This window comes from Oncorhynchus nerka, linkage group LG7 (assembly GCF_034236695.1).
Source record: "Oncorhynchus nerka isolate Pitt River linkage group LG7, Oner_Uvic_2.0, whole genome shotgun sequence".
Classification (NCBI taxonomy): domain Eukaryota; kingdom Metazoa; phylum Chordata; class Actinopteri; order Salmoniformes; family Salmonidae; genus Oncorhynchus; species Oncorhynchus nerka.
In genome coordinates, this window is record NC_088402.1 from 36,432,375 (window position 1) to 36,459,225 (window position 26,851).

The 26,851-nt window shown below is 40.9% G+C and overlaps 1 protein-coding gene across 1 annotated transcript in view; it reads right to left on the reverse strand.

The window, feature by feature from the left end:
• The window catches only part of LOC115131533 (brevican core protein-like), a 37,133-nt gene extending 18,628 nt beyond the window's left edge, over positions 1–18,505 (reverse strand). The window contains exons 1-2 of the mRNA XM_029663325.2: positions 18,300–18,505; positions 467–546 (exon numbers count right to left, since the gene is read on the reverse strand). Of these exons, the coding sequence (XP_029519185.2) occupies positions 467–546; positions 18,300–18,319 (100 nt within the window). The 5' untranslated portion in view covers positions 18,320–18,505. The remainder of the gene's footprint in view (positions 1–466; positions 547–18,299) is intronic.
• Positions 18,506–26,851: the final 8,346 nt, after the last annotated feature.

Sequence of the window (26,851 nt, forward strand, 5' to 3'; positions counted from 1 at the left end):
CTACATGTTGAATATATAGAAATATAAATTATACATAGTTAATATAAACATGGATTATCTTCTATCCAAAGCAATTGTAACACAGCAACTATTATGCAGCAATTACTATACAGCAACTGAGTCTTTACATTTCAGTTCATGAGGACCACAGCGCTGCTAAGGCTAAAGGGATACTTTGTGATACCATTTTATGTCTCTGCGTCCAGTATGACGGAAGTTAAGAGGTAGTTTCGTGAGCCAATGCTACCTAACGTTAGCACAATGACTAGAAGTCTACAGGAACAGCTAGCAGAGACATAAAAATGGTATCCACATGTTCATCTGACTCTGGGGAAGTAGATAACGGCTCAAATCCAGAAGTATCCCTTTAAAATAATAACCTGAAATCAAAATAAAAGTTTTAATGCAATGCATTGTCATCCCAAATAATGATAGTCCATCAAAATACACGTTAGAAGATCTGTACCTTCTGAGTATTCTGTTTGGGCGGGGTAAGCCAGGGTCAGATGGCAAAGTGCGCACAGAAGGAGGAGGAACCTTACTGGTCTGTGGAGGAGAGATAGTGAGAGTGAGAAAAGGGAGTTTTTTTTTTTTTTTACATATTACATATGGCATATGCACCTCATTTAACAAACAATCTCTACTTCGCCAATTGGTTACAGTATTATTTTTGTTGGCTTATTTTACTCCCACATTATATACCCTCTATGATTCGAGTGTAGATAAGGACAGAGAGGGCAGAGAGGGATGAATGATGAGTATTAAAATGTTAGATCAATGCCAGACGGTAAACAAGTAGTTTGAATGACAAACAGCGTCTAACTGATCGATGAGAGAGAGCAGGAGCTGAGAGAAGGATGTGTGGAGAAATGGAGGATGATGAGATTGAAAGTGTAGTTGATGAAAAGCACATGCAGTATGAGGAAAAAATGTGGTGGTGACAGAAAATGGACCATTTATGGGAATAAAGTAAAGACTAAACGGTCTTAATTCAATAATATAAAAAGATCAAGGACCTTGAAATATCCTAATACAGGACATAGAGACATTGGAGGAGCAGTTGCTCAGACCCCAAAAAGGAATCCGGCGGCACATCCACATCTGACCGCAAGCGATTCATCACCTCCAAGGGAAAATTACACGTCTGCATTGCCCAGGGCTGCCTGCCAGTGCTTCTTCACCAGTCTGACCCTGTTATTAGCTCAGCAGGCATTGCAGGCGGCTCTCACTGACCTCACACAACCTCAGAGGCAGCCACGATGGAAAGGGGAGGGGCCATAAACATCTACCTCACACAAATAAGTGCAGAGGCATTTTTGACAAAAGACAGCTTATGTTTTTCAAAAATACTTTTCAGAAAGGACAAGGCAACAAACTTTACCTCATACTTTTGAGTACTTTCAGAACCTTCTCAAAAAGGGTATGCTTTTTACCTTTAACCTCATATAAATTCAAATATTTCAATTTTGTGTCTTGACCACCAGTTGAATTACCTATATGATTATGATTTCACTCATTATATCTTTATGCCATCCCCGTTTTTCCTAGATGCACTTTCCCCAAATTCTGCAGACTTGACAAATGTGCCTAAATGACCATTTAGAGCAAACGTTTAAATTGTCAAAAACCCTCTAAACCTGATAAGTTGCCTAGTTTCCTGCGTTTGGCTTAGCTGGTCGTATAAACCTCTCTTCCTCCATGAACGATGAAGGGAGAATCTCAATTGGTGTTCTCAATTCCTTGCATCCTCTTCTCCTCACTTCTTGTTTTAAAAAGTCAAAAGGTAATCAAGGAGAGGAGGGGATGAAACATGGAAACAAATGCACTTCTATGAAATGAGACCTAGCGCGTCATGACAGTTACAGACGTGGTATCCCAACATAAATGTGTGAAGCATTCAAATTAAATGTAGGTAGTTGTGCTACAGATATTATAGATGAAAGGATAAGTAGTGTATCATTTTTAAATATGTGCAACAGCCGATTCAAAGGTGGTGTGGCAGATTTCAAAACTCTTCTGCGGAGGATTTCGCGAGAGGAGGCTATCGAGGTGAAGAGGACACTCCTCAAATACTCTGTGTGTGTGTGTGTGTGTGTGTGTGCGTGTGTTTGTGTGTATGTGGGTGTTCGTCTTTGTGTTGGGGGAGTACACTCCTATCCAGCTGGCTTGATTCAGGCTTTTTTAGTCATTATATGTGACTGAAATTCTAATAGTCAAGCACCAGTTGCACCAATCCACCTCCCACAGTTTCACAAAGCTTACTACTAAACGAGCCCCAGACACCCTCAAAACAGAGCCACGTTCATTCGACTGACCAAGGAAGACCCAGCACATATGTTATACTTGTACACTTCTCTGGATAGCCAAGATCAGCTTACATCATGATACAAGTCATGGTAAGGAATATGTATATGCAGGAGACAACACATAGTTTACTCTGAGCTGTCTGTGTTACTGTGCTACTCTGATGCGGGTTGTAGCTACAAATGTATAAGCGGTTGTCGCTTCATGTCCTAGAGGCTTGAAGTACTTAGAACCTATTCTCATGTCATGCATACTTTTAATTGATGCTTGTTTTGCTTTTCAAGTGCTTTGAGATGTGTTACTTGTATCTGCTGTGTACTGCAATTCAGCTTTTAGCTTCCTACTACAGCCTACGTGTCAAATGTAATAAACTACTACTACTAATACTACGATTTGTGGATATTCACTCTCTTATGAGATAAGTGAAATTGAAAGTCATGTCCTTATATGACCCTTTGAATGTGAGCATTTCGGGACCACTTCAAAGCATTTGCCTAAAAATGTGTCTTTACAAAGTAATTACGTAGGCAGAGACAGTTTAACTACAGTGTAAATACATATTATTCCATAATATTTAAAGGTAGACTCAGCGCTACGACATTGGCATGAGCAGCACCACAGAAGTTGAGCTGAGAACGATGCAAGACGTTGCTCTCACACAGTCACACATATGATCTACACATGTGTACAGGTGCGCTTCATGCTGCTACAACGTCGTAGCTACAGAACCAAAACAGCGGATAAGTTTAGCCTCAAGCTTCAACATTGTTGAGGAAATCAGCCCGATATTGTGTATACATCTTGCATCGCTGAGTCTACCTCCTCTACAGGATCGGTGTCCCCGCCACGGGACAGGTTAAGCTAACATAGGCTAATGTGATTAGCGTGAGGTTGTAAGTAACAAAACAAAATCCCAGGACATAGACATATCTGATATGGGCAGAAAGCTTAAATTCTTGTTAATCTAACTGCACTGTGCAATTTACAGTAGCTATTACAGTGAAATAACACAATGCTATTGTTTGAGGAGAGTGCACAATTATGAACTTGAAAATGTATTAAAAAAACTATCAGGCACATTTGGGCAGTCTTGATACAACATTTTGAACAGATATGCAATGCTTCATTGGATCAGTCTAACACTTTGCGCACACACACTACTGCCATCTAGTGGCCAAAATCTAAATTGCTCCTGGGCTGGAATAATACATTATGGCCTTTCTCTTGCATTTCAATGATTACAGTACAAATAAATAAATAAATGTGCAGTTTTGTCACACAACACAATGCCAATGATATCTCAAGTTTTGAGGGAGCGTGCAAATGGCATGCTGACTGCAGGAATGTCCACCGTAACTGTTGCTAGAGAATTTAATGTTACTTTCTCTACCATAAGCCGCCTCCAAGGTCGTTTTAGAGAATTTGGCAGTATGTCCAACCGGCCTCACAACTGCAGACGACATGCTAACTATGCTACCCGGACAGCTGATGAAACTGAGGAGTATTTCTGTCTAATAAAGCCCTTTTGTGGTGAAAAAGGGCTTCATTCCGATTGGCTGGATCTGTCTCCCCAGTGGGTGGGCCTATGCCCTCCCAGGCTCACCCATGGCAGCACCCCTGTCCAGTCATGTGAAATCCATAGATTAGGGCCTAATTTTGACGGATTTCCTTATATGAACTGTAACTCACTAAAATTGTTGAAATTGTTGCATGTTACGATTATATTTTTGTTCAGTATAAATATATATATATGTATTTATTTATATATACCTATAGTACCGCTCAAAAGTTTGGACACACCTACTCATTCAACTGTTTTTGTGCACTTTTTCTTGGGCCAAGAAACACGAAAAATGGACATTAGACCAGTGGAAATCTGTCCTTTGTACTAATGGACCGCAGAGTGAGGCAGCCAACAAGTGCTCAGCATATGTGGGAACTCCTTCAAGTCTGTTGGAAAAGCATTCCCCATGAAGCTGTTTGAGAGAATGCTAAGAGTGTGCAAAGCTGTTGTCACGTTCTTCGTAATGATGAGACCAAGGCGCAGCGTGATAAGAATACATTCTTCTTTAATTAACGAAGAACACTTAACTTCTTCGATATAGGGGGCGCTCTTTTAATTTTTGGATGAAAAACATTCCCGTTTTAAACAAGATATTTTGTCACGAAAAGATGCTTGACTATGCATAAAATTGACAGCTTTGGAATGAAAACACTGACGTTTCCAAAACTGCAAAGATATTGTCTGTGAGTGCCACAGAACTGATGTTACAGAAAAAACCCAGATAAAAATACAATCAGGAAGTGCCGCATTTTTTAAAACCGCCTCATGGAAATGACTCCTTATATGGCTGTGGAGGAGCTAGGAGTCAGCTTACATTTTCCACGTTTTCCCCAAGGTGTCTGCAGCATTGTGACGTATTTGTAGGCATATCATTGGAAGATTGACCTTAAGAGACTACATTTACCAGGTGGTCGCTTGGTGTCCTCCGTTGCAATTATTGCGTAATCTCCAGCTGCAGTACTTTTCCGTTTGCAACTGAGGAGAAACCCAACTGCCACGAAGGATTTATCATCGAATAGATATGTGAAAAACACCTTGAGGATGATTCTAAACAAAATTTGCCATGTTTCTGTCGATATTATGGAGTTCATTTTGAAAAAGGTTCGGCGTTGTAGTGAATGAATTTTCGTTTTTTTTTCTTAGCCAAAAGTGATGAACAAAACGGAGCGATTTCTCCTACACAAATAATCTTTTTCGAAAAAATGAACATTTGCTATCGAACCGAGAGTCTCCTCATTGAAAACATCCAAAGTTCTTCAAAGGTAAATTATTTTACTTGAATGCTTTTCTTGTTTTTGTGAAAATGTTGCCTGCTGAATGCTAGGCTTAATGCTATGCTAGGCTATCAATACTCTTACACAAATGCTTGTGTAGCTTTGGTTGAAAAGCATATTTTGAAAATCTGAGATGACAGTGTTGTTAACAAAAGGCTAAGCTTGTGTTTCAATATATTTATTTCATTTCATTTGCGATTTTCATGAATAGAAAAAGTTGCGTTATGCTAATGCATTATAGTTTAAGTATTTTTCTGTCAATTTCTCAGCCAAGCAGGATGAACAAACGTGATGTTTTTCACCTACCAAAATATTATTTTGGGAAAAAAGGAACATTTGCTATCTAACTGGGAGTCTCCTGAGTGAAAGCATTTGAAGTTCTTCAAAGGTAAATTATTTAATTTGGTTGCTTTTCTTATTTTTGTGAAAATGTTGCCTGCTGCCAGCACAGCCTAGCATAGCATTATGCCATGCTAAACTTACACAAATGCTTGTCTAGCGTTGGCTGTAACGCATATTTTGAAAATCTGAGATGACAGTGTTGTTAACAAAAGGCTAAGCTTGTGTTTGAATATATTTATTTCATTTCATTTGCGATTTTCATGAATAGGAAACATTGCGTTATGGTAATGCACTTGAGGCTATGATTATGCTCCCGGATACGGGCTTGCTCGTCGCTAGAGGTTAAACAAACTAACAAAACAACAAAACAAACGTGAAGCTATGATAAACCGAGTGCTGACATGCACCTACACAATAACCCACAAAAACAAAATGGAAAATGGCAACCTAAATAGGATCCCCAATCAGAGACAACGATAATCAGCTGCCTCTGATTGGGAACCAATTCAGGCCACCATAGACCTACATTTACCTAGACATACCAAAACCCCATAGATGTACAAAAACCATAGACAAGACAAAAACACACATACCACCCTCGTCACACCCTGACCTAACCAAAATAATAAAGAAAACAGTACAAATAAAGATAACTACAAAGATAACTAAGGTCAGGGCGTGACAGCTGTCAAGGCAAAGGGTGGCTACTGACACTTTTTGGTTACTACATGATTCCATATGTGTTATTTCATAGTTTTGATGTATTCACTATTATTCTACAATGTAAAAAATAAAGAAAAACACTTGAATGAGTAGGCGTGTCCAAACTTTTGACTGGTACTGTACATAAGCACACATGCACTATAAAGTATGTGTTTCTTTCTGAGTCAAAATTTAGGCCGGGATTCCATCCAACACAGATTAGTGAGCTGAAGACTCACAGTCAAGTCAATCGCAGTGCACAGGTCATTCATCTGTGTTTTTTTCATCCTTACTCTCATCATTACTGTTACTTTATATCAAATGACAACCTATCCATGCAAAGGTCTCCAAATACAAAGCCAACAAAGAGACACAAGTGTAGTATAAAACAGCACTCTCTTGTGGTCGAATAAATGTTGTTTGTATTCATGCCGGCTGGGTTAGCTCCACAGACATGCAGCCATTAGTATTCTCCACTAGAAAATGTCTCACAAAAGGCGAGTGGTGGGCAAGAGGACAGCTGCACACTGTGTTTCACTTTATATCAGTTCTCTTACAAAAGTCCATGTGGGAAGATTACAGGACAAGAGGCTCTGGCACACTTTATTTGATTTTTTTTATGGAAAAGGAAGCCGAAAACCACTAGGAATCCCTTTAAACAGGACTTGACCACATGAAGAGGACGCTAACCAGGGATGTCTGAAACTATATAATTGTTATATGAGTGTCCATAAACACAGGTTTGTATCCATCCTAATGGCGACAGACTGATGACGGGGAATAAAATAGAGGCCATGCCTGGTTATCTTTCAGGAAGAACATCCTTGGACTTGAAGTCATTGTGCCGCCAGCTTTTCTGCTCTTTTTAATTAAGAAAACAGTGAATAGAACTCAAGCATCACCCAGAGACACCACCAAGAGCAATTCAATATCCAGAAAAAGCTGCCTGTGAAATATCCTCAAATACATGATACACACAGTATAAAATAGGGCTCTTTCAACTGGTTCTTAACTTTTACCAGATCTATTTTGTATATTCTCCTACATACCTTTCACATTTCCACAAACTTCAAAGTGTTCCTTTCAAATGGTACCAATAATATGCATATCCTTGCTTCAGGGCCTGAGTTACAGAAAGTTAGATTTGGTTATGTGATTTCAGGCGAAAATTGAAAATAAGGGGGCGGATCCTTAAGAGGTTTTAAAGCGTAAATCATAGTCCATAGACACTAAGACTTGATAGTCCGGCGTCCCATTGTCACATACGCGGATCTGAGACCATTGTCCCCGGGGGACGCACAGCCCCAACGCACACCTTCCCAAACTTCACAACCAACGCAGCTCCCATGTACAAGTTATTTTTTTCATCTGAACGTGTTGACAGTTAGAGAAATTGCTTGGGCCGCGCTGAGAATTTGACAAGTATGAATGCCAACGGTACAATGTTCTAGAACACTGCTGTGCAAAGGCATACAAGGTTTGGACTATGTTACCCGTTTTATGCAGACACAAAAAGACAGGTAGAATGCAAGCAAAACGTTGTTGAGAAGTAACTGTGGGGAAATAGGTTATCACAACCCATACTGCACTTTATTATGATATCAAACACTTTTACTATACTGTGATGCACTGTGCACTATAGTCACCAACCCTGAGCCAAGGGGGCTGTGTTTTTTAAATTTATTTCACCTTTATTTAAAAACCTCTTGTAACTACCCATCCCGGATCCGGGAGCGTAATCATCAACTGACACTAATTAGCATAACGCAATGGACATAAATATTACTAGAAAATATTCATATTCATGAAATCACAAGTGAAATATATTGAAACACAGCTTAGCCTTTTGTTAATCACTTGTTAAGCATTTGTGTATGTTTATCAATAGCCTAGCATAGCATTATGCCTAGCTAGCAGCAGGCAACGAAAATCAGAAAAGCAATCAAATTAAATCGTTTACCTTTGATGAGTTTCAGATGTTTTCACTCACAAGACTCCCAGTTAGATAGCAAATGTTCCTTTTTTCCAAAAATATTATTTTTGCAGCCGAAATAACTTCGTTAGTTCTTCACGTTTGGCTGAGAATTTGACCGAAAATTGCGGTCACGACAACGCCGAAAAATATTCAAAATTAGCTCCATAATATCGACAGAAACATGGCAAACGTTGTTTATAATCAATCCTCAAGGTGTTATTCAAATATCTATTTGATAATATATCAACCGGGACAGATGGCTTCTTAGTAGGAAAGAGAGAAACAATGGCCGCATTTGTCCCTTACGCACAAAACACTCTGAGAGACTCCAGCTGACCACTGACGCAATGTTGACGTTCAGGCTCATTTTTCAAAATAAAAGCCCGAAACTATGTATTGTGACACTAGACACATTAGGGAAGCCATAGAAAAAGGAATCTGGTTGATATCTCATTCACTGCTCAATAGGGACGCATAGGAACGCAGAGGTTTCTAAAGAGTCACTTCCTGATTGGATTTTTCTCAGGCTTTCGCCTGCAATATCAGTTCTGTTATACTCACAGACAATACTTTTACAGTTTTGGAAACTTTAGAGTGTTTTCTATCCTAAACTGTCAATTATATGCATATTCTAGCATCTTGTCCTGACAAAACAGCCTGTTTACTTTGGGAACGTTATTTTTCCAAGTGCCCCCTAAATTCAAGAGGATATTATTAACCAGGTAGGCTAGTTGAGAACAAGTTCTCATTTGCAACTGCGACCTGGCCAAGATAAAGCGTAGCAATTCGACACATACAACAACACAGAGTTACACATGGAATAAACAAAACATACAGTCAATAATACAATAGAACAAAAGAAAACAAAAAGTCTATATACAGTGAGTGCAAATGAGGTAAGTTAAGGAAATAAATAGGCCATGGTGGCGAAGTAATTACAATATAGCAATTAAACACTGGAATGGTAGATCGGCAGAAGATGAATGTGCAGGTAGAGATACTGGGGTGCAAAGGAGCAAAATAAATAAATAAATACCAGTATGGGGATGAGGTAGGTAGATAGATGGGCTGTTTACAGACGGGCTATGTACAGGTGCAGTGATCTGTAAGCTGCTCTGACAGCTGGTGCTTAAAGCTAGTGAGGGGGATGTGAGTCTCCAGCTTCAGAGATTTTTGCAATTCGTTCCAATCATGGGCAGCAGAGAACTGGAAGGAAAGACGACCAACGGAGGAATTGGCTTTGGGGGTGACCAGTGAGATATACCTGCTGGAGCGCGTGCTACGAGTGGGTGCTGCTATGGTGACCAGTGAGCTGAGATAAGGCGGGGCATTATCTAGCAGAGACTTGTAGATAACCTGTAGCCAGTGGGTTTGGCGACGAGTATGAAGCGAGGACCAACCAACAAGAGCGTACAGGTCGCAATCGTGGGTAGTGTATGGGGCTTTGGTGACAAAACGGATGGCACTGTGATAGACTGCATCCAGTTTGTTGAGTAGAGTGTTGGAGGCTATTTTATAGATGACATCACCGAAGTCGAGGATTGGTAGGATGGTCAGTTTTACGAGGGTATGTTTGGCAGTATGAGTGAAGGATGCTTTGTTGCGAAATAGGAAGCCAATTCTAGATTTAATTTTGGATTGGAGATGCTTAATGTGAGTCTGGAAGGAGAGTTTACAGTCTAACCAGACACCCGGGTATTTGTAGTTGTCCACGTATTCTAAGTCAGAGCCGTCCAGAGTAGTGATGCTGGATGGGCGAGCAGGTGCGGGCAGTGATTGATTGAAAAGCATGCATTTAGTTTTACTTGCGTTTAAGAGCAGTTGGAGGCCACGGAAGGAGAGTTGTATGGCATTGAAGCTCATCTGGACCTTAGTTAACACAGTGTCCAAGGAGGGGCCAGAAGTCTACAGAATGGTGTCGTCTGCGTAGAAGTGGATCAGAGAATCACCAGCAGCAAGAGCAACATCATTGATGTATACAGAAAAGATAGTTGCCCCGAGAATTGAACCCTGTGGCACACCCATAGAGACTGTCAGAGGTCCGGACAACAGGCCCTCCGATTTGACACACTGAACTCTATCAGAGAAGTATTTGGTAAACCAGGCGAGTATGTGTGTGTGCAGCTTTTTGTTCCAGCCCACCACAAACACTTCTGTTCCAATCAATTAGTTGAATCAAATTAGTTCATTCTGGTGCCTTTAGTGCAGGGCTGAACCAAAAGCCCGCACACCCTGTATCTCTCCTGGATCCTGGGTTGGTTGACTACAGGTGTACTGCCGCAGTACATGTCTCATACAAGAGGCATACCAAGGTCAAATCACATAAACAGCTACAAGATGGCACTGATAGAGTTGGAAGCTTCGCTTCTAGTCCTTAGGAAACTGTGCACTATTTTGTTTTTTAAATGTATTATTTCTTACATTGTTAGCTCAGAAAACCTTAAATGTTATTACATACAGCCGGAAAGAACTATTGGATATCAGGTGAGACGTCGACTTACCAGCACAACCAGCACTACGACCAGGAATACGACTTTCCCAAAATGGATACTTTGTCTGCACCTCCCCGGGCATTTGAACTGATTCCAGAGACCGAACCAAAACAATGCCGTCGGAGGAGAGGGTACCGGAGCGGTCTTCTAGTGAGGCCTCAGATGTGCGCACACCACCCACCGCTTCAGAGTATATTACTTGCTAATATCCAGTCCCTACAGTAGTTAACAAAATGTATGAAATCAGGGCAAGAGTTGCTTTCCAAAGAGATATCTGGGATTGTAACATACTCTGTTTCACAAAAACATGGCTAGCTGGGGGACACGCTGTCGGAGTCCGTACAGCCAGAGGGTTTTTCAGTGCATCGCACCGACAGGAATAAACATCTCTCCGGTAACAAGAAGGGCGGTGGTGTACGTTTCATGATTAACAACTCATGGTGTAATTGTAACAACATACAAGAACTCAGGTAATTTTGCTCACCTGACCTAGAATTCCTCACAATCAAAAGCAGACCATATTATCTCCCAAGAGAACTCTCCTCGGTTATCATCACAGCCATGTATATCCCCCCACAGCGGATAAAAAGACGGCCAACAAGGAACTTCACTGGACTTTCTGCAAACTGGAAACCATATATCCTGAGGCTGCATTTATTGTAGCTGGAGATTTTAACAAGGCTAATTTGAGAACAGGGCTACCTAAATTCTATAAGCATATAATTTGCAGTACACAAGCGAGTAACACGCTCGACCATTGCTACTCCAACTTCCACCATGCATACATTTACATTTACATTTAAGTCATTTAGCAGACGCTCTTATCCAAGGCCCTCCCCTGCCCTCCTTTTGGCAAATCCGACCATGACTCCATCCTGTTGCTCCCCTCCTATAGGCAGAAACTAAAACAGGAAGCACCTGTGCTTAGGCCTATCCAATGCTGGTCTGACCTATCGGATTCCATGCTTCAAGATTGCTACAATCACATGGACTGGGATATGTTCCGGGTATCCTCAGACAATAACATTGACGTATACGCTGACTCGATGAGCGAGTTTATAAGGAAGAGTATAGGAGATCTCGTACCCACTGTGGCTATTAAAACCTTCCCTAACCAGAAACCGTGGATTGATGGCAGCATTCGCGCAAAACTGAAAGCACGTACCACCGCATTTAATCATGGCAAGGCGACTGGAAACATGACCGAATACAAACAGATTAGTTATTCCCTCCATAAGGCAATCAAACAAGCAAACCATCAGTATAGAGACAAAGTGGAGTCGCAATTCAATGTCTCAAACACGATACATATGTTGCAGGGTCTACACACTTCTGTCATCATGAAGTGCTTTGAGGACATTCACGCCTCCAACTCAACGCAGTCATGGGGGAACAGGGAGTACAGAAGGGGGCTGAGAACGCACCCTTGTGGGGCCACAGTGTTGAGGATCAGCGTAGTGGTGGTCATGTTTCCTACCTTCACCTCCTGGGGGCGTCCCGTCGGGAAGTCCAGGGCCCAGTTGCACAGGGCAGGGTCGAGATCCAGGGTCTCAAGCTTAATAATGAGATTGGAGGGTACTATGGTGTTGAATGCTGAGCTGTAGTTGATGAGCAGCATTCTTACATAGGTATTCCTCTTGTCCTGATGGGATAGGACAGTGTGCAGTGTGATGGCGATTGCATCATCTGTGGACCTATTGGCGCAGTAAGCAGTTGGGTGTGACAGGTAGGTTGGAGGTGATATGATCCTTGACTAGTATCTCAAAGCACTTCATGATGACAGAAGTGTGTAGACTCTGCAACATATGTCTCGTGTTTGAGACATTGAATTGCGACTCCACTTTGTCTCTATACTGATGGTTTGCTTGTTTGATTGCCTTATGGAGGGAATAACTAATCTGTTTGTATTCGGTCATGTTTCCAGTCGCCTTGCCATGATTAAGTTTGCAGATGCAACTACAGTGGTAGGCTTGAGTACCAACAACAACAGGGCAGCCTACAGGGAGGAGGTGAGGACCCTAGGATTGTGGTGTCAGGAAAATAACCTCTCACTTAATGTCAGCAAAACAAAAGAGATGATTGTGTACTTCAGGAAACAGCAAAGGGTGCACCCCCCTATCCACTTCGACGAGACAGCAGTGAAAAAGGTGAAACGTTTTAAGTTCCTCGGTGTACACACCACCGACAAACTGAAATGGACCACGCACATAGACAGTGTGGTGAAGAAGGCGCAACAGCGCCTCTTCAATCTCAGGAGGCTGAAAAAATGTGTCTTGTCACCCTCACTAACTTTTTTGTGTGTCTTGTCATCCTCACTAACTTGTCACCCTCACTAACCTTTACAGGTGCACATTTGAGAGCATCCTGTGGGGTTGTATCACCCCCTGGTATGGCAACTGAGGTGAGTTCTGCACAACGCATCACCGGGGGCAAACTACCTGCCCTCCAGGACGCCTACAACACCCGATGTCACAGGAAGGCAAAAAAAGATAATCAAGGCCACTGCCTGTTCACCCGGCTTCTATCCAGAAGGCGAGGTCAGTACAGGTACATCAAAGCTGGGACAGAGATTGAAAAACAGCTTCTATCTCAAGGCCATCATATTGTTAAACAGCCATCACTAGCACAGAGAGGCGGCTGCCTTACCTACAGACTTGATATCATTGGCCACTTTAATAAATGGTACACTAGTCACTTTAATAATGTAATGGGTGCGGGTTGGTGGCAGGGAGGTCAGGCGCAGGAGAATCGAACTTGGTGTAAACGGAGTAAACGGAGTAAACTCCAAAACCAAAATGACAAAATAATAAAAAGTGGGTATAAAACCCGTCGCGCACCAACACATAATACACAAACATACAATCAAACAATCTCCGACAAGGACATGAGGGGAAACAGAGGGTTAAATACACAACATGTAATTGATGGGATTGGAACCAGGTGTGAAGGAAGACGAGACAAAACCAATGGAAAATGAAAAATGGATCAGTGATGGCTAGAAGATAAGTGACGTCGACCACCGAACACCGCCCAAACAAGGAGAGGGACCGACATCGGCTGAAGTTGTGACAAATAATGCCACTTTAAGAATGTTTACATTCTCGCATCACTCATCTCATATGTATATACTGTACACTGTATCCTTCACTATCTATTATTTACTATCTATTGCATCTTAGCCGCTCTGTTACTGCTCATCCATATATACTTATATATTATTATTACTAGATTGTGTGTATTAGGTTTTGTTGTGGAATTGTTAGATATTACCTGTTAGATACTACTACATTGTCGGATTTAGAAGCACAAGCATTTCGCTACACTCACAACAACATCTGCTAACCATGTGTATGTGACCAATACAATTTGATTTGATTTGAAGCTATGTAGCTCTTGCACCCATTTTAGTGAGGTTGTGTTTTCTGTCACTTAATTTCAAGGTTGGGAGATGCTTAATGGAGTGTTTAGTTTAGATCAAATCTTGCTTTCCCTCCTTACCTCCTGCTCTCCATCCCTTCACTTCTGTCAAGACACCTCTCACTTCTCTGCTTATGCTCCCACTCCTCCATCTCCCCCTCTCCTCTCCACCCGCCCAGCCTATATGTTGTGTCCATTACTGAAGTGAACTAAATGAGCCCACAGTCCCAGAGGCTGCGTGGTGAAAGCCAGAGAAACAGAGTGCACTCAGAGCAGCCAGGCTCTCGCCTCCTGCAGGGTGGGATGAAAGACAAGAAGGTGCATGATGTCCTGGTTTCCCTGGATGAGGAGACAGTGTCACGGGGGAAGCAGAAGATGTTAGCAGTCTCTGCACGGCCCAGCGAGGCACAACATCCGCATTTTGTTTTATAGAAAACTACAAAAGGAATGGTTCTGGCACAGACACACAAGAGAAGGTTGGCGGCTTGTTTTTAATTCTCTCAGCTCATTGTCTCTTCATCGCTGGTCTGTCCTCCGTAACCCTAGTTCATTCATCTAACTTCCCCTTTTTCAATGAACACCGGAGGCTCATTCAAGTTCCTTTATTAAGTACTACCTCTGACTCTTCCCCGCAGCCTTGTCTGTTAAAGGGATAGTTCATGCAAATTACAATGCAATTTGGGTGAACTATCCCTTTAACAACCATGTAGAACCCAGTTACTTTCTGTTTATTAATTTAACCTGCTTCCACATATTCATAAATCACTCATGTCCCGTTACCACAAAAAAGACCCTTAGGGAAGATTACTCTTCAACTCCATCACACATCCCAAGAGTTTGCTCATCTAACCTCTACAGTCATTTATGGCTGCATTGTAAGTTGAGAAATGTGTGTGTGCTGTAACTTGAACTTTCACGTAAGTCAAGTATTAATGTCAATGGGAGATTGATGTCATTGACGTGGAAATCTCTAGTAAGGATTTTTACATATTATTTGGGCTGGAGATTCAATAGATTATAAATCCTACTGGATTTATCTATTTATCCATCCATCCTTTCTTTTCATGTAGCTAATAAAAAGTGTGTGAATCACACAACCACCCCCACTATTGCAATTTCAGATTCTTGGTTGAAAATTATTTTTGTTGTGGTTCTTTTACCTCTTTTTCTCCCCAATTTCGTAATATCCAATTGCTACAGTCTTGACCCATCGCTGCAACTCCCGTACGGACTCGGGAGAGGCGACGGTCGAGAGCCATGTGTCCTCCGAAACATGACCCTGCCAAGCCACAATGCCTCTTGAAACACTGCGATGCAGTGCCTTAACAGCTGCTCCACTTGGGAGTGAAAATTACATTTGATTGAACCCAAGAGTCTATCAGAAAGTGTCTTCAAATAAACTGAAATAGCATCAAAAAAATGGAAATGGAATTTTAGCCAACCCTTGTGTCAACATAGTTGTACTACCTACCAGTGGTTGACAAACTCTTCAAAAGTTCAAATTCACAACCAATGGTGGCAATAACATTTGTTTGTCAAGACTGAATCTTCAGACGTAGCTTGGGGGGTGGATGTTCTACACTAATGTGGGCTCTGGACAACAACCTTTGTGACCACAAAGCACACAAGCCAAGGATAATAACAAGTAATATACTCCCACTCTGTCACCAGCCATTTTAAATCACGTCTGGCAAATTAGGTTGGTTAAAATTAGCCCTGAAGTTGAATATTGATAATAGTTTGGTAGTTATGAGCTAGAATCCTATTGGTGCCACTAGATTAAAGTGCCAAAGCAGTACCGCGGGGGTCAGATCATATATGTGCAATGATCTTCTTCAGGTGGGTTGTATTGAGAGGAGAAGAATACCATTCATAAACTCTCCTCAGAAAATAGTTAATGGAATAGACAACAGTTCAATGGAATAGACAACAGGTGGAAATTATAGGCAATTAGCAAGACACCCCCAATAAAGGAGTGGTTATCCTCAATACTGACAAAACTAAACTAATGGTGTTTTCTAATGCAAGAAATAGTCCTCTGAACCTTTCACCTATTACTACCTGTCAGGGCAAGGAGATTGAGGTTGTAATCTCATTTAAATATCTTGGAATTTTCATTGATGACGGCCTCTCTTTTAAATTGCATATTCAACAACTTACAAAAAAATTGAAGCTGAAATTGGGATTTTATTTTAGGAATAAGGCCTGTTTTTCTTTTGAAGCCAGAAGAAGGCTAGTATCAGTTACATTTATGCCTTTACTAGACTATGGGGATATTTTATATATGAACGCTTCCGCTCAGTGTTTGAGATCAATTGACACTCTTTACCATGGCACTTTGAGATTTATTTTAAACTGCAAAATCCTTACGCACCACTGCACTTTGTATACCAGGGTTGGCTGGCCTTCTCTAGTCACTCGTAGGCTCAGTCACTGGCATACTTTTATTTACAAAGCCATTTTGGGTTTACTACCTTTTTATAAGTGCATTTTTATTGTTCAGAAATGTGGTGGGTACTCTCTTCGTTCGCTGGACTTTATCCTGCTAACTGTTCCAAATGTCCGAATTGAATTTGGTAAAAGGGCTTTTATGTACTCTGCGCCATCGTCTTGGAACACCTTACAAAATACTTTTAAACTGGAAGAACTTGTCCCAATTGGTGTTTTTAAACCACTGATGAAGGATTTTGAGGCTGATTCCCTGACCTGTCAATGTTTTTAACTTGCTGTTTTATACTCTTGTGAATTCAATGGTTTTTACTAGATTACTTGTAGTTTTTCATGTGGTCTGTCTGTAATTCTTTTGTAATGACTTGGTGCTGCCTATCTTGGCCAGGGCGCTCTTGAAAAAGGGATTTTAATCTCAATGAGCTCTTCCTGGTTAAATAAAGGTTAAATAAAGAAATATATTTACTATATTTGCTACTTTGTTTTCAATTAAAATGGTCAAAATGAAACAAAAATAGCTTCTTAGCAAAGAGGTATTTCTCAAGCAAGAATTTTGAGAGGACTGTCTGGGAGTGGTCTGAGTGGGGAGGGGAAAAGTGAAAACTAGATGTTATTGGCAGAGAGGTTTGGAACTCTCTTATTGGTCTATTGATGATGTCACCAGGCAGGCCAAAACTCCATCCCACCAAAACAGGCTGAAAATTCAAGCAGTCTTTTCAAACAGCTCTTACACAAAAAAGGGATTTGTCCTAATTTCCACAATTCCACAGTATTATTCCAACTTCATAGTGTGGAAATAAATAGAAAACCCAGGCAATCACGATTTTGACTGCACTGGACCTTTAAAGTCGAATGTCACTGACAGAGACTGAGGCTTCTAGCCTGTGATGCCAAAGGCAACATGTCCACTAAGAGACTGCATTAGAGAGGGGGGAGTGAGAGAAAAAGAGAGAGCAGGAGAGAGAGAAATAGAGGTAGCAGGGAGGAGACAAGAGATGGAGTGTAAGAGAGAAAGAAAGACTAAAGACAGTGAGAGAGATGCTATATATGACCCTGTCTAAACGGAGAGTTACTAGGAGGGGTACTGTACTAGTGGAGAAGAGAGAAAATAAAATGGTGAAGGAAAGTAATGGAGTTGAATTATGTGTAAGTTTCTACATTAGAAAAAGGGTGAAGACGTCTACTGTACGTTTCTTAATGTCATTAAAGAGCTTTGCAAGATGTCCCACAAACCATATCAGAACTCTCAAATGTCCACATAAAAACCCTCGTTCATCAGCAGCATTTGGTAGGCGACACCTTCGGCACATAGTTGGTTCAAACTTTAAGCTCCAAAGCAAAGTTTAAAACGTATCAGCCAAAAGACACTGCATTAAGATTATGTCATGAAAAGTTATGTTACTGGGTTTATCCTCAATCGGATGCAAAGACGTTAAAATTACGCTGCCAAATGTCACAGTAGAATAAAGACATTTGAAAGGTATTGTTCTTAACATATACTTTTGTCCTGACAGTGCGCAGGTGAGCTTCAAAGAAATACGACCCTAAATGGTCCTGTTTGTAGCACTATTATAGCCCATGTAAATAAGAGTAGGCTAAATTAGGGACCACCGGGGGAGGAACGCAATGCGAGGAAAGAAAGAAAAGCTCCATGTCACATATAAGTGCAGGTTATGGGTAAATACAATAAATATACTCTGACATGGTCAACTATAACTTTCTGCCCTCATTTAAGCGGCATCGGTCCAAAGCTGTTAGGCTAAAAATAAAACGTCACCTACCGCATTCTTTTGACAAACATTTCGATTAATGGTTGTGAAGTACTGGACTTTATAATATTTTTGGTTGAAGTAAAGTGAATTATTTTCGGTATCGTCTCCCTCTTGGTGCAGTGCGCGCGGGATATTGCGACGTTCGATAAGGGACGGTCCTCAATAATGCAGGGAGCTCTATGCAGGTATGGGACGCGTGCGTCCGACCGGCTGCAAAGAACAGGGAGAAAAGAGGGAGTTTGAGACAGTGTGGGCAAATATAAAATCTTGAACTGCCCACTTTTTTCATGCAACTAAGAGGATGGAGGAGAATGTGTCCGTCAAAAGGGGATGGGGTATAAAGTGGGATGGAATGACAGCCTACAGAGCAATGCAGTTGAACTGCTTGAGCAACGTCTCAACGTAGCGTTATTCGTCATAAAACTGATGGTGAATATGACATTTAATGGAAACGACACAGGGTTCTATTGCAGTAAAAGGGCGAGAGAAGAGAAATGCCGTGCGTAGAGAGGAGACAAATGGGGATAGTGCGTCAGTCAGTGCAGCATGCGGGCAAGTTGCTGATGCTGCGGGCACGCGCTGAGAGAGAGTATCCGCTAGATTAGCAGGAAGCAGGCAAGAAAACGATGTGAAGATGGGCTGCAGCCTACGAAAAAAGTATATTGAATTTAATGTATGCCTGCAGATAACCATGAATAATGCATTTACAATAGGCTTATAATGCACTTACAATAGTTTAATTTTGGTCAATGAACATAATACAAATGATTTAGAAATTCTATATGTTATATTAAATTAGGATATTATTTAGATCAAAATGAGTACATACAATGTTTATGTCCACAAAGGTTGACAAAGACCTTTGAACTTCAAAGTTCATTTTCTGCTAATCATTTCTGAAAGTGCATCATTGACAACATTGTCTTCTTAACCCCAAAGAGCAGTATGCAAAGCAAGCACAGTGTGGCATCCCATCCTAAGGGTTAAACTGTGAATTTTGGGAAACAGAGTAGAGTTGAGTGGTTGGTACACAGTACATACAGTGCCTTCAGAAAGTAGTCACACCCCTTGACTTTTTCCACACCTGGATTGTACAATATTTGCACAATATTCTTTTTAAGTTTCAAGCTCAGTCAAGTTGGTTGTTGATCATTGCTAGACAGCCATTTTCAAGTCTTGCCACTCAGGAACATTCAATGTTGTCTAGTAAGCAACTCCAGTGTATATTTAGCCTTGTGTTTTAGGGTATTGTTCTTCTGAAAGGAGAATTTGTGTCCCAGTTTCTGTTGGAAAACAGACAACCAGATTTTCCTCTAGGATTTTGCCTGTGTTTAGCTCTATTCCTTTTCTTTCACATCATAAATAACTCCTTAGTCCTTGCTGATGACAAGCACACCCATAACATGATGCAGCCACCACCATGCTTTAAACTATGAAGAGTGATGTGTTGTGTTGGAGTTTCCCCAAACATTGCACTATGTATTCAGAAGATAAAGTTAATTTCTTTGCCAAATTTTTTGCAGCTTTACTTTAGTGCCTTATTGCAAACAATATGCATGTTTTGGAATATTTGTATTCTGTACAGGCTTCCTTTTCACTTCTGTACAGAAAACAAATATTGCAAAACGTAAAGCTGCAAAAAAAATATTTATGATTAGGTTAGTATTGTGGAGTAATTACAATGTTGTTGATCCACCTCCGTTTTCTCCTATCACAGCCATTAAACTCTGTAACTGTTTTAAAGCCACCATTGGCCTCATGTTGAAACCTGAGCAGTTTCCTTCATCTCTGGCAACTGAGTTAGGAAGGACTCCTGTATCTTTGTAATGACTGGGTGTATTGATACACCATCCAAAGTGTAATTAATAACTTCACCATGCTCAAAGGAATATTTAATGCCTGCTTTTAATTTGTTTTACCCATCTACCAATAGGTGCCATTCTTTGCGAGGCATTGGAAAACCTCAAAGGTCTTTGTGGTTCAAATTCACTGCTCGACCTTACAGATGTGAGGTACAGAGATGAAGAAGTCATTCAAAAATCATGTTAAACATTATCATTGCACACAGAGTGAGTCCATGCAACTTTTGTATGTGACTTGTGAAGCAAATTTTTACTCCTGAATATATGTAAGCTTGTCATAACAAATTATTTGATTTATTAGGCTCCCCATTAGCTGATGCCAATGGCAACAGCTAGTCTTTCTGAGGTCCGACAAATAACGAAAAAGACATTACAGACAAAAGACTTTAAAATGGACATACATTAACATGTAGTCTGTGTGTGCATCTATCAGTTACACACATCATGTCAGTACATACACACAACAAGTAGTTCACATGGGGGAAAGGCCTTGTTTTATTTGTTTTTTGAAACCAGATTTGCTGTTTACTTGCACTATATAAGAAGGGAGTTCCATGCCCTCATGGCTCTGTATAATACTGTACGTTTCCTTACATTTTTCTGAACCTGTGGACTGTGACAAGACTCCTGGTGGCATGTCTGGTGGGGTAAGTGTGTGTGTTAGTGCTGTGTATACATTGACAATGCAAACTATTTTGAATTTCCAACACGTTTCTTATATAAAGAAGAAGTGACGCAGTCAGTTTTTCCTCAACTCTTAGCCAAGAGAGACTGACATGCATAGCATTAATATTAGCCCTTTGATTACAATGACAAATACTTATTGACTAAAGACATTTCAGCTTTTCATTTGTAAAAATGTCCAAAAATATAATTCAATTTTGACATTATGGGGTATTGTGTTTAGGCCAGTGACAACAAATCTCAATTTAATCAATTTTAAATTCAGGCTGTAACACAACATTTGGAAAAAGTCAAGGGGTGTGAATACTTTTAAAGGCACTGTATTTTAAGCAGCACCATCTTCTCCAGTTGTGTGAATCACAATTCTCTAATCTTATTTAATTGGTCAAAAAGATATACAGTGGGGAAAACAAGTATTTGATACACTGCCGATTTTTCAGGTTTTCCTACTTACAAAGCATGTACAGGTCTGTAATTTTTTAAAATCATAGGTACACTTCAACTGTGACAGACGGAATCTAAAACAAAAATCCAGAAAATCACATTGCATGACTTTTTAAGTAATTAATTTGCATTTTATTGCATGACATAAGTATTTGATACATCAGAAAAGCAGAAGTTAATATTTGGTACAGAAACCATTGTTTGCAATTACAGAGATCATACATTTCCTGTAGTTCTTGACCAGGTTTGCACACACTGCAGCAGGGGTTTTGGCACACTCCTCCATACAGACCTTCTCCAGATCCTTCAGGTTTCGGGGCTGTCGCTGGGCAATAAGGACTTTCAGCTCCCTCCAAAGATTTTCTATTGGGTTCAGGTCTGGAGACAGGCTAGGCCACTCCAGGACCTTGAGATGCTTCTTACGGAGCCACTCCTTAGTTGCCCTGGCTGTGAGTTTCAGGTCCTTGACATGCTGGAAGACCCAGCCACGACCCATCTTCAATGCTCTTACTGAGGGAAGGAGGTTGTTGGCCAAGATCTCGTGATACATGGCCCCATCTATCCTCCCCTCAATACGGTGCAGTTGTCCTGTCCCCTTTGCAGAAAAGCATCCCCAAAGAATGATGCTTCCACCTCCATGCTTCACGGTTGGGATGGTGTTCTTGGTGTTGTACTCATCCTTCTTCTTCCTCCAAACACAGCAAGTGGAGTTTAGACCAAAAATATATATTTGTGTCTTATCAGACCACATGACCTTCTCCCATTCCTCCTCTAGATCATCCAGATGGTCATTGGCAAACTTCAGACGGGCCTGGACATGCACTGACGGTGTAGTGTGTTACTAATGGTTTTCTTTGAGACTGTGGTCCCAGCTCTCTTCAGGTCATTGACCAGGTCCTGCCATGTAGTTATGGGCTGATCCCTCACCTTCCTCATGATCATTGATGCCCCACGAGGTGAGATCTTGCATGTAGCCCCAGACCGAGGGTGATTAACCTTCATCTTGAACTTCTTCCATTTTCTAATAATTGCGCCAACGGTTGTTGCCTTTTCACCAAGCTGCTAGCCCATTGTCCTGTAGCCCATCCCAGCATGTCTACAATTTTATCCATGATGTCCTTACACAGCTCCCTGGTCTTGGCTATTGTGGAGAGGTTGGAGTCTGTTTGATTGAGTGTGTGGACAGGTGTCTTTTATACAGGTAACGAATTCAAACAGGTGCAGTTAATACAGGTAATGAGTGGAGAACAGGAGTGCTTCTTAAAGAAAAACTAACAGGTCTGTGAGAGCCGGAATTCTTACTGGTTGGTAGGTGATCAAATACTTATGTCATGCAATAAAATGCAAATGAATTACTTAAATATCATACAATGTGATGTTCTGGATTTTTGTTTTAGATTCCATCTCTCACAGTTGAAGTGTACCTATGATAACAATTACAGACCTCTACATGCTTTGTAAGTAGGAAAACCTGCAAAATCGGAAGTGTATCAAATACTTGTTCTCCCCACTGTATAAGGAAGAGAAAACCAGCACATACATGCTGCATATGGGCATTGAGTTGGAGTTCAACACACCTGGTGGTAGTGTGCCATGGTGGCACCTGTGTTGGTGGGCGGGCAGTGAGTGAATGGTGCTTTGTAGATGTCCTCCTCTGCCTTGGCAGAAGTGGCGGGGCCCAGAGGAATTTAACACTGATGAGACATTGCCAGGACTGTCTAGGCAGAAAACTGCAAAGCAGGAAGGGCTAGGTCATGTTCATTAGGCATCAAATAGAAGAAACCGGACTGAAATAGGAAGGGAATACCTGGACTTGTCCAAAAAGAAATATACATTTTATTTTTCCATTGAAAAAACATTTTAGGCTGTTTTGCTGGCTATGTATGGGAATACTTTTAAAAGCTCAGAAAAAGGTGCAATTTCTGCAGTGAAAATCTCACCGGACTCCCAGAACTCAATCTTAACAACATTCCAAACCTTTAAGGCTGTTTTGTCCAGGGTTTGACGGCCTACAAACCATGAATCTTGAGAGCAACAATCTCCAGACCTTGAGTAAGACTTTCAAGGAGGGTTTGCAAAAACTAGACATTGGATTTGAAACAATCTTAAATCAATATGAACAGAAAAGCTTATATATAATATATTCAATCATTTAGATTTACCTGGAAATCAAATGTTCCATTTGGAACCCGGGGTCTTAGAGCGACTGGTCAACGTTACAATACTCCATCTGTCATTAAATCCAGTTGATCAATATCATATAACAAGTGCTGTGGTCACAGGACAAAGAAGCTTACGAAACCTTGAAATATCCTGTAATGCTATCTTCTATAAAACAGATATACCAATCTCTCCACCGTTCCCTAACCTGTCATCTCTAGATTACCTGATGATTGACAATCAGGATCTCTGGGAGTACCTTGTAGTTTACCGCTTAACTGTCTAGGTAGCCTAGCACTTAAGAGCGTTAGACCAGTAACCGAAAAGTCGCTGTTTTGTATCTGAGCCAATGAGGTGAAACATCTGTTGATATGCCCTTGCGCAAGGTACTGAAATCTAATTGCTGCTTGTAATTAACCTATTGGTTGTCATCTTTTTATATAATGTCTTCTCAACTAGAATAGCAGTTTACAACCAGAATATTTAGAGATTTTACCCGCTGAGTATGTGATTCATCTCCAGCCAGAGTCAGGAAATTTGACAGTAGTATTTGTATTACTTAAGGATCCCCAAAAGCCAAGGCAGCAGCTTCTCTTCCTGGGGTCCAGCAACATTAATGCAGTTAAATACAATTTAAAATATTACACGACATTACATTAACACTTTTCACAACACATTAGGTGTGTTCCCTCTGGCCACTTCTCTACTATCACGTATCCACAATACAAAATCCATGTGTACTTGTGTGTAGAGTGCGTGTCATATCATATGTATCTGGGTCTGTGCCTGTATGTGTGTCTCGACAGTCCCTGCTGTTCCATAAGGTGTAATTGTATCTGTTTTTTAAATCTGATTCTACTGCTTGCATTAGTTACTTGATGTGTAATAGAGTTCCATGTAGCCATGGCTCTATTTTGTCCTGTGCATTTCCCAGACCTGCTGTTTTCACCTCACTAGAGACATCAGGAGCGGTAGAGATACTCTTAATGATCGGCTATGAAAAGCCAACTGACATTTACTCCTGAGGTGCTGACTTGCTGCACCCTCGACAACTACTGTGATTATTATTATTTGACCATGCTGGTCATTTATGAACATTTGAACATCTTGGCCATGTTCTGTTATAATCTCCACCCGGCACAGCCAGAAGAGGACTGGCCACCCCTCATAGCCTGGTTCCTCTAGGTTTCTTCCTAGGTTTTGGCCTTTCTAGGGAGTTTTTCCTAGCCACTGTGCTTCTACACCTGCATTGCTTGCTGTTTGGTGGGTTTAGGCTGGGTTTCTGTACAGCACTTTGAGGTATCAGCTGAAGTAAGAAGGGCTATATAAATTAATTTGATTTGATTCTTGACCTGGGGATTGTGAGGAGACCTCTGGTGGCATGTCTTGTGGGGTATGCATGGGTGTCAGAGCTGTGTGCTAGTAGTTTAAACAGACCTCGGTGCATTCAGCATGTCAATACTTCTTTCAAAAACAAGCAGTGATGAAGTCTATCTCTCCTCCACTTTGAGCCATGAGACATGTACATGTATATTATTAACGTTAGCTCTCCATGTACATTTAAGGGCCAGCCGTGCTACCCTGTTCTGAGCCAATTGTAAATTTCCGAGGTCCCTCTTTGTGGCAGCTGACCACATGACTGAACAGAAGTCCAGCTGCAACAAAAATAGGGCCTGTAGGACCTACCTTGTTGATAGTGTTGTTACAAAGGATGAAGAGCGCTTTATTATGGACAGACTTTTCCCCATCTTAGCTACTGTTGTATCAACATGATTTGACCAAGACAGTTCACAGTCCAAGGTTACTCCAAGCAGTTTAGTCACCTCAACTTGCTCAATTTCAACTATTTCTATTACAAACCTAGTTGAGGTTTAGGGTTTAGTGAATGATTTTCCCCAACTACAATGCTTTTAGTTTTTTTTAAATATTCAGGACTAATTTATTCCTTGCCACCCATTCTGAAACTAACTGCAGCTCTTTGTTAACCTCATAGTCCGCCCAAACCCGTATGCGGTAGCGTAACTACAGCCTCAAGCTCATTACCATAACGCAACGTTAGCGATTTCTAAAAATCGCAAATGAAATGAAATAAATATGCCTGCTCTCAAGCTTATCCTTTTCTTAACAATCCTGTCGTCTCAGATTTTCAAAATATGCTTTAGAACCAGAGAAAATCAATAATTTGTGTAAGAGTGGTGATAGCTAGCTTAGCATTTAGCGTTAGCATTTAGCACGCAACATATTCACAAAAACCAGCCAAGGAATCAAATAAAATAATTTACCTTTGAAGAACTTCAGATGGTTCAATGAGGAGACTCTCAGTTACATAGCAGATGTCCAGTGTTTCCTGAAAGATTCTTGTGTAGGACACATCGTTCCCTTTTGTTACTATGCATTTGGCTACCGAAACTAACCGAAAATTCAGTCACCTACATGTCGAACTTTTTTCCGAATTAACTCCATAATATCGACTGAAACATGGAAAACGTTGTTTGAATCAATCCTGAAGGTGGTTTCTCATATTTCTCTCCATTGAAAGCACCGTCCTTGAAGCCTGCTTTGTTGTCTGATTCGAATGGAAAAAACACTGGGAGCTGACTTTTGCGCACCAAATGCCACGCAGACACCAAGCGGGACACTTGGCAATTGTAGTCTCTTATGGTCAATCTTCCAATGATATGCCTACAAATACCTCACAATGCTGCAGAGACCTTGGGGAAACAAGATAAAGTGTCCGTTGATTCCTGTCGCATTCACAGCCATATAAGGCGATCATGGAAAACGTAGCCTCAAAAATCCTGTTCATTTCCTGGTCGGTCATACATCTTGGTTTTGCCCGAAGCATTTGTTCTAAGGGACTCACAGTGAAAATCTTTGCAGTTCTGGAAAACGTAAGACTCTCTTCTTTCCAAAACTATCAATTCCAAGCATATTCGAGCATCTTTTCGTGACAAAATATTGTGCTTAAAACGGGCACATCTTTTTATCCAAAAATGAAATACTGCCCCTAGAGTACTAACAGGTTAAGTGTTGCAGTGATTTCACTCGTTGTAGTAGCTGACGTGTATAGTGTTGAGTCATCTGCATACATAGACAAACTGGCCATACTCAAAACCAGTGGCATGTCATTAGTAAAGTTTGAAAAAAAGTAAGGTTCCTAGACAGCTGCCCTGGGGAATTCCTGATTCTACCTGGATTATGTTGGAGAGGTTTCCATTAAACAACACCCTCTGTGTTCTGTTAGACAGGTAACTCTTTATCCACAATATAGTAGGGGGTGTAAAGCCATAACCTACACTTTTTTTTCCATCAGCAGACTCTGATCGATGTCAAAAGCCACACTGAAGTCAAACAGCTCCCACAATCTTTTTATCATCAATTTATCTCAGCGAATCATCAGTCATTTGTGTA